General features: G+C 43.3%; 1 protein-coding gene across 1 annotated transcript in view; it reads left to right on the top strand.

Moving 5' to 3' along the window:
• The window catches only part of ESF1 (ESF1 nucleolar pre-rRNA processing protein homolog), a 76,518-nt gene extending 62,955 nt beyond the window's left edge, over positions 1-13,563 (top strand). Inside the window, exons 12-14 of the mRNA XM_019549124.1 lie at positions 4,309-4,385; positions 10,442-10,588; positions 12,689-13,563. Coding sequence (XP_019404669.1) covers positions 4,309-4,385; positions 10,442-10,588; positions 12,689-12,988 — 524 coding nt within the window. The 3' untranslated portion in view covers positions 12,989-13,563. The remainder of the gene's footprint in view (positions 1-4,308; positions 4,386-10,441; positions 10,589-12,688) is intronic.
• Positions 13,564-14,837: the final 1,274 nt, after the last annotated feature.

Genomic DNA, 14,837 nt, shown 5'->3' with positions numbered 1-14,837 from the left:
CCTGTGGCAGGGAGGCGAAAGCGGGGCAGGTGGGGGTAGATCCTGGATTGCCCTTTTTTTCCCAACTTGGTTGGGAACAACTCTTAGACAGTATTTCTAAGGTTCACATAGCAATCTATTTAAACAAGAAAGAAAAATGGAGATTTCTGGTGGTTTTGGAACCAACCAGTCTTAATCTCCATTGAGCTATACAAATGGTTTGGATTTTCACCTCTTTGCATTTACCCATACTTGCTAGTTTCTGTGTCCTGTAACTTAGCCAGTTACAGGAACATTGACTAAGATTTATAGCCTATTCAGTCTTTACATACCACAGAGTTTAATAACATTAAGGAAGAGGAACATGCAGTTTCATCGGAGGGGGCTTATAGGTGCTCTGCCCTGGGCAGTTCCCTGGAGATACTGAGTCAGCAGCTTAGGATTTGAGGAGCAAGTAATTCTGTTCATCTTCCTTCTTGGTGTTGTCAGCCAGGATTTGTGTGTTTTGGTTTTTTTTCCCTCCAGTCTATCTTGGAAGCCCACTTGAGGTCTGAAAGATGTTTGGAAAGAGTCGAGAGAATTTTTTTAAAGGCAATTCTTTAAAATATTTCAGGGGCTCTTCAAGAATTGCAGTGTCCTATTCCAGAGTATAGTTAGCTACTTAACTAGACATTTTTTTGGCCCATTTATATATCTAGTCTCTCTACTGCAAATCTGGCTCAACAGAATGAATTCAAATATCTTCTTTCAGTATACCCCAAAGAATTGTAACAAATGGCTTGAAATGCAATTCCGAAGTCAAAGGTCAGAGTGTGAGATTCAGTCCAAGAAACTTTTTACACTTCCCCTGCTACTTCATGACTCAAGTCTTGAAACTTTCCAAAGACAACAATTTGATTTAATAGTATTTGTAAACAGCACCCACATTATTAATAAGTTATGTGAGTTTGTGTTATACTGGTACTGTGCATATTGTGCATAACATATCTGTATAACAACATAGCACAGAATAAAACAAAACTTCACAACAGCAATTAACTTGGGAGAAGGGATTGACATCATATATCTGGACTTTAAAAAAGCCTTTGATGTGGTATCCTATGATCTCCTCATGGAAAAATTGGCTAACTGTGGCCTCGGCTACATCACAGTCCAATGGCTGGGGAATTGCCTCCAAGGTCAGACCCAGAGAGTGGTAGTTGATGGAAGCGAATCATCGTGGTGCACTGTGACCAGTGATGTCCCCCAATGCTCTGCCCTGGACCTGTACTCTTTAATGTCTTCATTAACCACGTGGACACTGGTGTCAGAAGCAGACTGGCCAAGTTTGCTGATGACACCAGACTTTGGGTTAGAGTGTCCACACCTGAGGATAGGTTGGTGATCCAGGCTGACCTTGATAGGCTTAGGAAGTGGGCAGATAAAAACCTGATGATTTTCAATATGGAAAAATGCAAGGTATACTCCACCTTCAGGTCGGTGGGTGCGTGGGGAAATCTGCATCGCACATCACCCTTATGGGCTCTGCAGTGCTATGTTTGCTAGCACCACAGCTGAAAGGGACTTGGGGGTCATGACTGACCACAAGATGAACATGAGCCACCAATGCAATGTTGCAGCTGGTAAAGCAAACAAAACTCTGGCTTGCATCCATAGATACTTCTCTAGCAAATCTCAGGATGTCGTCCTCCTGCTGTACTCAGCCTTGGTGAGGCCACAGCTGAAGTACTGCATCCAATTCTGGGCTCCACAATTCAAGACGAATGTGGAGAAGCTTGAGAGAGTCCAGAGGAGAGCCACATGCATGATCAGAAGGCAAGAGAACAGCCCTTATGAAGAGAGGCTGAAAGCATTGGAACTAGAAATGCGCAGGCTCAGGGGTGACCTGGTGGCAGCTTATAAGTATATGAGGTATACATCAGGATCTGGGGAAACGCCTGTTCACCAGAGCGGACCAAGAGATGACAAGGTCCAACAGTCATAAACTCCTGCAAGACCGTTTTAGGATGGACATAAGGAAAATCGTCTTTACTGTCTGAGCCCCCAAGGCTTGGAATAGACTCCCTTCAGAGGTGGTGCAAGCACCTACTCTGGACGTTAAGAAACGTTTGAACGCTTACCTTGCTGAGATATTTTGGCCCTAGCTGACTTCCTGCCCCTGGGGCAGGGGGCTGGACTTAATGATCTTCCAAGGTCCCTTCCAGCCCTAATGTCTCCGAAACTTAAATTAGCCGTGTGAAATTTTGGTTCTCCTTTTATTTTACTGTCATCTCTCTAAAGTGGTTTTTTTTTTTTTTCCCCCCTAACATGACACTTAAAACTTGTTATAAAACCAGTGTAGCTTGTAAGAAATTTTTAGGAAGCCTTGTTAACAAATACAAGGAATGACAATAGCTGTTCTGATTTTGTTCACAAACACTGTCTTGAACTAGGCCTTAATCTAGTTCAGTTGTCAATATTGTCAGACAAATTAGGAAAATGCTAATTAGGCCCTTCTCTTCCCCTCCTTAACATTTTTTTTATAACACTCTCTCATTCTATAATGGAAGTTAAGAGCAAGGCATGAGCATCTTGAAAAATATATGGAAATTTAGCAAGTTGTGCATATACTTGATTAGAGCTTACTGATAGATAAAAGAAGTTGTGGCATATCGTTTCTCTTGTTTTGCTTATACCAGTTCAGTAGATAAGGTAAATTGTTTGCTTGATGTCTCCAATTGATTTCTTAACTTGAGGCTTTTCTTCACTACCTGGCATTAAAATGTGAATTTCAAAAATAAATGAGGCATGCTTCCAGATTCTGGCATATATAAGCAGTTCTCACATGTGCACATGTCACAGGGGCACTGAGGTGTCCTGTGCCTTAGAGGAGAAGGAGAGCTGTCAATCAGCAGGGCAGCGCAGCTGCGGGTTGCTGTGGTAACCAGCCAGTCAGGTGACCGGAAGGGGGGCACGGCCAGGCCCTTTATAAACAGCCCAAGCTGGAGCCTAGGAGCAGTTCCCTTCTGGCAGCTGCAGGAGCTGCAGCTCGACGGGAGAGCTGAGCAGCAGAGTTAATGGTGGTGGTTTGACTGGCTGCAGTGATGCGAGGGGAGAGACAGAGCCCGGACAGACGTATGGGTGAGAGTCAGCATTGTGTGGGATTTATATTATAAGCCTGGTGCCTATGTGATGTTGTAGCTGGCTGGCTGACTCTTTGGTTTACTTATTGTTACACCGGAGGACCGGGTGAGGCTGCTCACGGGGGCTCCCCAGTAGCTTGGGGGTTCCCGGTGCCCAGTGGGGTACAGCGGTTTGCGCCAAGAGGCAAGAGGCAAACCCACGGGGCAGCGGGCACGGGAGGCGCGTCAAAGGCCCCACAGCGGGACAACGGGCGCGGGAGGCGCGGCAGAGGCCCTAGGTGGGCCACCCCAAGATCAAGCCACCCCCAGCCGGGCGGCAGGTTTCATTGACAGGCACCCAAGACTGGTGTGGGCTAAAGAGTGGTCTGGAGGGTCCCCATACCAGCAGGGGAGCCCTAGGAACCAGAGGGGCCAGGTAAGGCTCCGGCTGCCTGAGCCTTACAGGACACACTTAATGTCAAGGTTGTCATTGACAGGACTTTGAAGGGGCCAGGTAGGGCTCCGGCCACCTGAGCCTACCGGGACACACTTAGTTGGACAACCATCATTGCAGGGGTCAGCAGGGGCCAGGTAAGGCTTAGGCTGCCTGAGCCCAATTGGACGGTCACCATTGACAGGACTCAGAAGGGGCCAGGTAGGGCTTAGGCCGCCTGAGCCCAGTTGATATAGAGAGTTAATCCAGGTAAGGGGGCCAAGCCCGGGGGGCGGGGGGCCCAGAAAAGGGGCGCAGATTGCGGGTTAGGCCCAGGGGCGCTAGAGAAGGGGCGCTGGTTGCGGGTTAGGCCCAGGGGCACCAGAGAAGGGGCGCTGGTTACGGGTTAAGCCCAGAGATGCCAGAGCAGGGATGCTGGTTGTAGGCCAGCCCAGGGGGCGCCAGTAGGGCGCAGGACCAGACAACGTCCAGGAAGACCGGCGAGGCTTGGGGCATGCTATAAGGGGAGGTCGGAGGCACGCACTGCCCATAAGGCTGGGGTGAGAGCACCCCATTTGGAACAGAGGTAATACCAGCGCAGTGTCATAGGTGCAAGTAGGCAGCCTCCCATACTGAACCTAAGACCAAAGACGTGGCGGGCAAGTTGAGGGTGCTGGATTGCCTAATTGACATGGCAAGGGGGTGCTAGCGAGTACACGGCCGCTCGTAGGTTCTCACCCCGTGACAGCACATGTGAATTAACATTCATTTATTTGTTTTGTCCTTTAAAATCAGGTTTAAAGAAGAAAGTGAAGAAATCTAAGACAGAGAAAAATAATACAGAAGATGAAGCTGAGATAAAGAAACAGAAGGTAAATTGTGTGAAAGCATTAAGGATGAAATTCTTATACTTACCATATGCATATAAGAAGAATCGGTGAGTTCTGCCAATGAGTTCAGCAGGACTACTCTTAGGCCCCTGGCAGAGGTTACATTTATGGTGTAGATGACACGTTAATCACTCCATAAAATGTGTGTATATCATGCTAAATAAGATACCACATGTAGCTTGCTATAAATGGTGTATAATGTAAAACATCTTTGTGGCTGGTTTGTATTGCACATTAATTTGTACTTGTAGCATGTTAAAGTACAGTGACACAGCCCTGCGCTGGGTGACAGTGCTCAACTTCCTAGGCATCGAGTGGAGGGAGCTGATGGGGGTTTAAACCTGCTAAGTGGGGACATCCTGGCAGCTTCCTCTGCTCAGCACCACTCAACCCACATGTGGGGCAGCCCCATGCATGGCTTTAAGCCTGCTGATTTGAGGGAGCCCATCAGTCTCCTGACCCAGCACCTGTCAACTCGCATCCAGGTTTAAACTTGCTGGTGTGTTTTCAGTGTCTGAGATCTGTGATCAGACCACTTTGCATCATTATTTAATGTCTGCCAGAGACCCTTAGAGAGGGCTATAATTAATGCCAGACAACTTGGTATGGTGATAAATAAGTAGTCACAAACCTGTCTCATACTCCTTGAGATGAGAATTTGGTTGATGAAGATAACTGCAGGCTTAGTTAGACTTTTGTAAGGCGTAATACTACACACTTTTCTGCCTCAGAACTTAGTACTAGACAATATTAAGAAAGCAAACATTAAGTTGATTAAGAATTGACTCTCAGATCTCAGAAAGTAGTTACTATTGAGCCATCATCAAACAGGGTATAACTTGTTCTATAAGATTGTTATTCTAGTACTTTGAGCAATCTGAACATAAATAAAAAAAAAATTCTGGTAAGATTTGTGGATGATGCAAATATTTTTGTTTGAGTTTGGTTTGGCATAAATTAAGTTGGAACAACCATACAAAGCACTCTCAATTGATCACTGATGTGGGCCCACAAAAACAAAATATGTTTTCATCTGGCCAAATGCAAAGTTATGCATCTAGGAACAAGGAATGAAGGTAATAACTGCAGAAAGGTGAGCAGAGTCCCAGAAAGTAGTAGCCAGAAAAGATGCAGGGATCATAGACAAACCATCTGAATATGTGTTTCTAGCATAACACTTGTAGGCAAGACAGCTAACACAAACCAGAGATGTGCATCAGGAGAATGCATTTAAGAAAATTATTTTATGTCTGTGTGGCATTAGTGAGATTGTTGTTGAAATAGTGATTCTTGAGTAAATATTTGAACAATTGAAGAGGGTGCAGAAATAGTGATTCTTGAGTAAATATTTGAACAATTGAAGAGGGTGCAGAAGAAGCCAAAATGATTTCAGGGCTTGCAAAAATGCTGTTTTCTGAGAGACTTAAAGAGCTGGATTTGTTGAATGATGATTCAGAAGTGGTAAGATTAACAGCATTCTCACAAAGATCCTACATGAATCTAAAGTCATCTCCTAACTTATACTCAGTGATGGCCTAATTATGCAGCTAATGTTTGTTTTTAAACCAGTAAGTGTCTTTAGAGGGAGTAAACATGGGGTACTGAAGGCCAGAAAAAGAACTGGGTGGAAGCCAAAGCAAGACGAACAGAAATTAAAAATAATCCACACATTAATAATGAGGGTGACGGTAATTAACCACTGCAATGAGCTAACAGGGGAAGTGATAGATTTTCTGTCCTTTGATGTCTTCAGGTCAGAACCAACTGCATACCTTCTGTGAGATTGTGTTTTAGCAAACTATAATTTGGGGTTTTAATCAAACAAGTTATTTCGCTCAACATATGGGTAACAGTGAAATTTAATGGCCTATGATTATGTAGGTGGTTGTATCAGCTGACTTAATGCCTTTTAAATTTTGTATATCTGTGCACAAATGTTCACAGGATTAGAACACTGCAGATTTATCTCAGGGGTTGTATGAAAGACTCCTACTGGATCTTGGCACTGTAATTGTATCACTTTTTTCAGTCTCAGGATTGACTTTCAGTTGCTGTATGTATAAGGATATGGATAAATGAAAAAGTATGTTGATTTAATAGGAGACAAGATTTTATGCATCAGTTCATCTGCTGTTTTACCTGTCCACCTTGTGATAACTGGAAGATAAGCATGTGTAGTTTATATACCAGAATAAAGCAACTGCTATAAATTACCACTGCTTTTAGCTTCCGTTTACCTTGGGATACAAAGGACAGGTGAAATGGTTACAGTGGATCAGGTCAGCACAAGCGATTCCCACCTCTCCCCCCCTTCTTTGTTGCCCCTTTAATTTGGTATAGTAGTTTCATCTGGTCATTCCCTAAGTTTGTGCTTGTGTTTGCTAATGAAAGTGACCATGTTTCCCATTCTTTTGCACTAAAGAGTTTTATTTTAAATACATTAATTAGTTACTCCTTATTTTCATTGCATGGTATGACTGCCAATGTTAAACTAAATGCCTTCCAAATCTGTTCATTCACAAACATGAACTTTGCAAGATGGTAAGTTCTATATATGTTGCACAACTTAGCTTAACCTATATACTGCATTTGCACTCTTGTGTGTTAATAAGCTCTCCTGTTTTGCATATCGTTCCCAAAAAATTAGGCTAAAAGAACAATGCATTTGCAAAGTCAAATGATCAAAAGCTAGGGTGAGCCCGAATGCTGAGATTTACCTCTGCAATGTTAATTCATCCACTTTGTGTGTACACATTATGGTTATAATTTTTACTTACAAGGTCCCATTCAGTGAATGGATATTTGTTGAGTGTTCGTTTTAATCCTGTTTGCAAAATTAGTATTCCCTGTTTTTTTCCGTATGTGTACCATCCAACTTCTTCACTGAAAAAAAGTTTCTCCTGGGCATTTCTAACAATGCTCTCTCCTGTAGTATCCAAATGTTTCACGAGTATCTAGGAATCAGAACTTGTGGTAGAGGTGATGTCTTTTCATTAGACCAACTAGATGTTTTAAAAAAAATTACTTTATTTGCAAGTCTTTAGGCACAGGCATCCGTCTTCAGGCATAGGAGAAAAGATTATAAAAGTTCTCTTAGGTAGAAATGAAAGTTCATATTTCATACATCATGTGTATGTATTAATTTATCCCTTCATCCCCCCCCTGCATGTGTCCCACTTTTACAGAATGACAACCGAGGCCCAGAGATTAAAGCTAGAATTTTTAAGTATCCGCTTATTTTTGGGTACTTGAATTGAGAAATAGGGTTTCGCTTTCGAGAATGCTTTACATTTTATAGCCCTTTTATGTTTAAAACACAGCTCTAATCAACTTTACTGTGGTTGTGAATGTTCAGTGCTTCTACAAATTTGGCACCAGGTTTTCACTGGCTGTTACCCAGAAAATGAGGAACACATGATTGTGGCCAACTGTGAACATTTTGGTTTACTTGCTTGGCATCATATTGGAACTGTGGAAGGGGGAAACGAGGATGAAGTCTGATCTCCAGAGTGACATTCAGTGGCTTTAATCATGAGGCCGTTCTTTCTCTTATGCAGCCTCTTGCCTTACTCATTATACACCTTCCAACCTCTAAAACAAAGTGGAATCCAGCAGACAACAGCCACATGTGGGACACATTTCTGATCCATTCATGGAATATAATTCAGAGGTGGGGTTCTTGTGCCTTTTTAAAGTAGTTCACAATCTTGCCATTAAAGACAGAATCATAATGCTTGCTCAGTGGACCTAAGCATTTGGGTTTTGGTATTCCCTAACACGAGCACTTGATTTTTGCAAGTGTATTTAATATAGGGATTTTTAAGCAAATTCCAATTTAAGAAAATCCTGGAAAAAGCCCTCAAATGTAGAGATTTGAGACTAACCAGGTCCAGGTTCAGTTCAGGTTTTGGAATTCAGGGGGAAAAGGGCTATTGACATTGTTCCCGTCTTTTCCCTCACTACCCCAACATCATCCTTGCCCTCCACCCTATTCCACTCCTCTCCACTTGGTTCCTGCTCTCCTCCCTTGTCCTGTTCTTTTGTTTGGTCCTCTCAGTTCCAGCATGATTGCTTCCTCCTTCTCCTAAACACCTGGGTGCTGGGGGTGAGGGTGAGTAATCTAAGCTAAGTGCTTTGGTCCGGTGTCCATATCCACAGGCAGCTGAGAAAAAAAATTGAATGGAAAGTCCAGGATTGTACCTGCAGCCAAGGTGGAGTATGTTCTGTCAGTTTGGCCAGAGTATTAGAACTGGGAGGGATTGGAGCATGCTTAGTGTATACAATATTGCACTAGTATTGAAACTTTGAAGATGTTTTAGAGGCTTATAACATAGTTAGATTTTAGGTGAACTTTCTCATAGATTGGGGGGGCGGGAATATTTGCTACCCAAGAGAACTTTTCCAATCTTTTCTCCTATGCCTGTAGAAGGGTTTTTGTGCCTGAAAGCTTGCAATTAAAGATTTTTTTTTTCCAAAAATGTAGTTGGTCTAATAAAAGATATCACCTCTACTGCGAGTCTTGATTGCTTTCGCCTCTAGACCAATATGGCTACAACCGGGATACCTGCTAGATCCTGATACATTTCTGGATCTTGTTCCAAACTATGGAGACAGTAGCCCCTCAGTTAAATGAGTATAAACAAGCAATTAGACAAACTGGTTTTTTTTTCTGTATTCTGGTTCTCAAAAACGGCTGAGCCGTTTTAGCTAAAATCTTAAAGAAAAAAAACACTTTAACTTTTCCCTGCTTGTAACTGGAAGCCAAATCTTGTAGTAGAGGAATGCCTGGCAACCATAAGTGTGCATATGTTTGTTTGTTATTGTTTTTCATTTATTTTAATGGCACTACCAGTTTCCTTCTAGACTGCATCTAGAATGCATGTAACATAGTCCATGAGGAAGGACCCTTAGTGAATCAGTGACAGCTAGGAACAGAACCCAGGTCATCTTCTTAGTCCTAGTACAACTGAGATTTTCTAGGAGTTAAAACTTTTAGCTTGCTTTTATTATTTAATTTGGGAACATATTTAATTTGGACATTCCTTTTAACCTCCATTTTTAATGTACAATCCCTGCCCTAGGTAGTATTTGCTAGATGGAGTAGCTTCCCTGGAGACTTGTCATGGACTCCTTCAGATGCATCACGTTTTGGTTAAAAATCCACGAAAAGAATTTTTTTGCATAACACACTTTTCAAAGCAGCTGAGTAATTCCACATCAAGTGAATTTTTTTCCCTGAAAACATAACCTTAATATTTTTTTTAAAAAACAGTAGTTTCCTATTTATAGGAATACCAAAGGGTTGTCTGTTCAAAACTGTTTGATATTGTCCTTAATTTTTAGTGGCATGAATGGAAATCACAGTATTACCCTTCATTGCTGTTTTTTTGCATTTGTTGGTTAATGGGTCAAATTAATTTTTTACCCAAGGGTTTTCATAAATAAAAACATAAGAATTAATTTCATAAAATAGAAAATGGTTTCAGTCTTTTATCTTCTATATGTGAATGCTGAGGTTGGATAAATCTTGTAGCAGCTGTGGATAGTGTTTCTATCTTCAGGTGATACAGTGAAAATGAGCAACAGTGAGTATATTGAATTAAAGGATTGCCTCTTTAGCTTGTTCTATTTAAATAATAAATCTGCTGTGAGTTTATAAGCAATAAGTAACATTCTTAAAATGGTAAGTAGTAATGGAGAGGACTGCCTATCAAACCTTTGCTAACCTGAAGTTAGATATAAGTTGTTAGAACGAGACTAATACCTGCATCTGCCTCTGCATGTACGTGCTCATTTAATAATACCAAGTCTTTCCTCCTCACCAGTTCTCCAAATGTTTTAGAAGATATTTTACACTATTAAACTAACATTTCTATGTTTTTATAATTGCAATCTGTTTACAAATTACAAATCTTCCCCTGGAGCCCTGGAAATCCTGAGTTCTCGTGTTTCAGATGGAACATCTGTATCCCATATACCATTGAGAGATATTGTGTAAACTGATTTTTTTTAACTTCTTCTTTCTTTTATTGTAACAGGCTGAAATGGCTCTGCTCATGATGGATGATGAAAACGATGACAGAAAACATTTCAATTATGACAAAATTGTAGAACAACAGAACCTGACTAAAAAGAAAAAGAAACTGCTAATGAAAAAGGAAGAGTTGATAGAAGATGACTTTGAGGTAACAAGGGTGTCCTAATTCTGAAATGTAGTAGAAGCTTAAAAGTATTGGTTCCTTTTTAAGAAGAGTGGATTGGTATTCTGATGAAAGAATTAGACCTCAGTCACAGGTTTTGAGTACCATATCAACAAAATGTTTACAATGCAATTAAACCTAAACCTCTTTACATAGCTCCTTTAGAGAAAAAGGTTGATTCAAATAAGAATACAACTTGTATCAGTGCGGCTGCTTTCGAATGTTTTATTACCTACATATTCTCCTTTTCACCATAGAGGCTGGGTGCACTTTTACATGGGTTTAGATTACAAGCAGTATTTCTCTCATAGGGGAAGTGAAACCAGATGATGTAAATGTCCAAGAAGATGGAGTACATTCCACAAGCCTACTTATAACTTAGCTGCAGCATTTGTTATTGTCCTCTTCCTGGCCTTTCTCTCAGGCCTGTGTGAAGCTTCAGTAGCCGATTTGATTTGGAGGAGATTCAGCCCGATTCGGGGGGCCGAATCTCTGAATCCAAATTGAACTGGGAGACCAATTAAAAGCTCTGAATCGATTTGAAGCATCAGAATCGATTTGGAAAAGATTTGGCATTTAGTCACAGACTAAACAGGCAGCTGACACGGCTGCCTCCAGCTGGTAAGTCTGTTGGGATTGGGGGAGGGAAGGGGCATTGGGGAGGTAAGGATTGGGGCTGGGACAAGCTGTCTAGCTGGGGCAGGGGACACGGGCATGGGTGACTGGTGCTTTCCAAGTCTTGGGGGGGGGGGCACCAGCAGGGCACAACTAGGGTATGGGTGGGTTCCCCTAGCATCTGGGCACCAAGCATGCCAACCATCCCCCAGCATTCCACCAGTGGAGCCAATTTCAGGAGGGGACACAAGTGCTGTCCATGCCCCCTGAGCACCCAGAGTGCTTGGTGTCAGGGGGAGCACCAGTGCTCTCAGGTGGGGCACATCTTCCCCCCCAACCACCATGTCCCCCTGTGTGTTGCCTATGGGCGTAGGACTCGGGAGGCACAGGATGCGGGCACGGCAGCACTTGGAGCAGGGGCTGTGCCCTGCTGCTGCTTTCCCAGCCGGCGTGGTGGGGGCAGGATTCAGGCGTGGCTTGCTCCAGGTGGAAGAGGGCAAGCGGCATCAGGGTATAGCCTCTGTTCCTAGCGCTGCTGTGCCCTTGTCCTGCTGTGCTGCACCCACCCCCCTGCGTGACCTGTCAAGCAGCAGCAGCACAGAGTCTCTGCTCCCAGCACAGCTGTGACCGCTGCCCCTGTGCTCTGCTATGCCTGCTGGCAAGAGGTGCCAGTACAGAGTTCATGCTCCCAGCACTGCTGCGCCCACATCGGCACTTGGAGCGGGGCCTCTGTTTTACCGCCACTTGCCAGCTAGCGTAGGGGGTGCAGGATGTGGGTGTGGTAGCTGGGAGCAGGGGCTATGTATGCCCTGCTGCTGCTTGCCCCCTTCTGCCCAGAGTGAGTCATGCCTGCATTGCAGCCCCCCCCCCCGCCCCACACTGGCTGGGCAAGTGGCAGCAGAGCATAGCCCCCACTTTGAGAGCTACCACGCCCACATCCTGTGCTCCCCTGCCCCCTTCCCTGAGTAATGCACCCCCACGCCCCTTCTTTCCCCCAATCCCAACAGACTTGTCAGCCAGAGGCAGCTGTATCAGCTGCCTGCTTATTCTGTGGCTGAATCTCACAAGTGATGCCAAATCTTTAGGATCTGATTTGGCCGAATCTAACTGGGACAGCGATTCAAATCTCTGAATCAAATCGCTGTCCTCTGAATCGGCTGAATCTGAAGTGAATACCTGCCACTTCGCACAGGCCTACTTTCTCTACCAGCTTTTTTCAGGCTGGCTCTATTTATAGCCAAAAGGAACTTTTTGGCCTACCTCCTGTGGCATAAAGAGTTTGTGTAATGTCCTAACAGCACATAACTGATCTTCTTGCATCACCTTTTTGCATACAACCAAAAGGTAGTTAGTGCTTTCTGCATGTGCATGAATGTACATGCTTCATATAACAGTATATTCTTGCAGTATTTTCTAGAATTTTTTCATCCATAAAATGACTAACTGGAATTGGTTCTCTTCTGTCTTCAGGTGAATGTTGCTGATGCAAGGTTCCAGGCCATGTATACTTCCCACTTGTTTAATTTGGATCCTTCTGATCCAAACTTCAAAAAGACAAAAGCAGTGAAAAAAATCTTGGAGGAGAAAGCCCGCCGAAGAGAGCACCAGCAGCAGGATGCTACAGAGGCAGAGAAGAAACTGGAAACTGACATAGGAAAGAAAGCAAGTGTCCCTAAGAAATCCATAGATCCTGCCTTATCGTTGCTAATAAAATCTGTCAAAAATAAAACCGAACAATTTCAAGCGAGGAAGAAACAAAAAGTCAAATAACTGGGCTTCATTTTACTTTTGGCAGTTCAGTCTGTGCTCTTTGTTTGTGTAGTATGTTGAGGCCATGAACAGTTTGTATGTCCTAATGTCTTCTGAAAAATCAATGGAAATACTGAGGTTTCAAGATGAACTACATACAACCCTTTACCTCAGTGACTTTTTCCTTATCCTTCTATGAATATCTGCGGAAATACTGTGGTTATGAGAGGTCACAAACATGAACATGCATAACAAAATTAACGTTCCTGAAGCTGTTTATTTCATAATATCATTTCATTTGGAGCTAATAAAAATGTTAAAGATGGAGGCTAAGACCATCAAAAATCATAATTATGATCAGATTTAAAAAATAGAATTGTTATCGTTGGCTTTTGGAGCATGGTATTAGTTTAGATAAAATCTCCTCTGAAATTGTGTAATGACATGTTTTAATACTTCTTGAGTCTGTAAACAATGCTATTGGTAAAGATGTTTTTAATATAACTGAAGAAGAAGATTGGTTAGATAAATTTTGGATACTAGTTAATAACTGTATAACTCAAAATTATTAAAATGTATTTTAATTTATTAAATTTTACTTGCATAATAGTGGACTCGTCCCAAAGCACCTTAGAAACAGTTACTGAAACTCAAAAATCCCTCTAATATAGATTAAATCCTCTTTGTATATGTTGGAAATTAAGCAGTTAAGTGCCCCAAGTTAAGTATCTAAAACCATCCTTAAGCATCTATTTGTACTTTAGGTTAAACTCTTGTGTACCAGGACCAATTTGTAAACATCGATGGCCGGTCTCAGCCCAGTTCCCCTCACTCCCGACCCGTGGCCCCCCAGCCTCTTAAGTGTGTGGGGCAGGGGTTGGGTATGTTGGGCAGGAGAGGGTGTATGGAGGGGGAGGAGGCCTAGCAGCCTCTTGCAGGCTGAAACCCTGCCAGCCTGCAAGGGAAAAACCATGGTTTCCTACTATTTTCTACTTTAAAAAAGAATCCATTTTCAAAATGTGTTGATCCATTTGTAAAGTTTGTTTGCAGTCCTTTCACATATTCTTGTGACCCAGGGGTTGAGAAACATGGCTTTAGACATTTTCTTATATTCTTCTACTGCCGTATTCCCTTTAGAGTCATTCCACAGATAGCTGCAGTGGTAAAAACACTAGGATCTGGACCCTGTTAGCACTGGCTTTGTTGCTGCCTCTGCTGAAATTGTGCATCAGTGGATTAAAGAAAGTAGGAACATAAATACCGATTTAAATAAATATTTGTTTAACCTGTTTAATTAAAATTAGTTAAATGACTAATCGGTGGGGTGCAAGGATGGGGACAGGAGTGGCGATGCTGGGCTCTACCATGTGGCCCTGAGTTGAGGGGAGGGGAGGGGGGACTGCACCCATCCCCTCCCAAAACAGCGAAGGAAGCCAGGTGCCATAGCAGCCCTGCTAAGCAGGCAGCACAGCCCAAGAAGTTGGTGGGGGGCAGCAGCCAGCAAGGGGTTGCAGCCACTGGCACAAGGCTCCCCAGGGCCAGTTGCATGGGCAGGCAGCAGCCAAGGAGGGACTTTACCAGCCTGCTGCCACCACTAGCATGCTGCAAGGGAGGGAGCAGGCAACCACTCCCCTCCTCTCACTTCTCTCTCCCTCCCTCTGCCTAGGCTAGCTATTAGGTTTTAGTCACCCCTCTCATCCCCTCTCCTTTCCCTTCTCCCCTCCTTGCTTCTTTCTCCCTCCTGCTCTGCTTGCTGCCTTCCAGTTCCATCTAGGGCACCACAGGACTTGCTTCTGCCTTCCTCTTTGCCCCCACCCCTTCCCTCCTAACCTGCTGGGCTCCAGGCTAAATGATAACTGCTAGAACTGGT

This window comes from Crocodylus porosus, unplaced genomic scaffold, assembly GCF_001723895.1.
Source record: "Crocodylus porosus isolate Cpor-Errol unplaced genomic scaffold, CroPor_comp1, whole genome shotgun sequence".
NCBI classification, from domain to species: domain Eukaryota; kingdom Metazoa; phylum Chordata; order Crocodylia; family Crocodylidae; genus Crocodylus; species Crocodylus porosus.
This window is presented reverse-complemented; position numbering and strand designations above follow the sequence as displayed.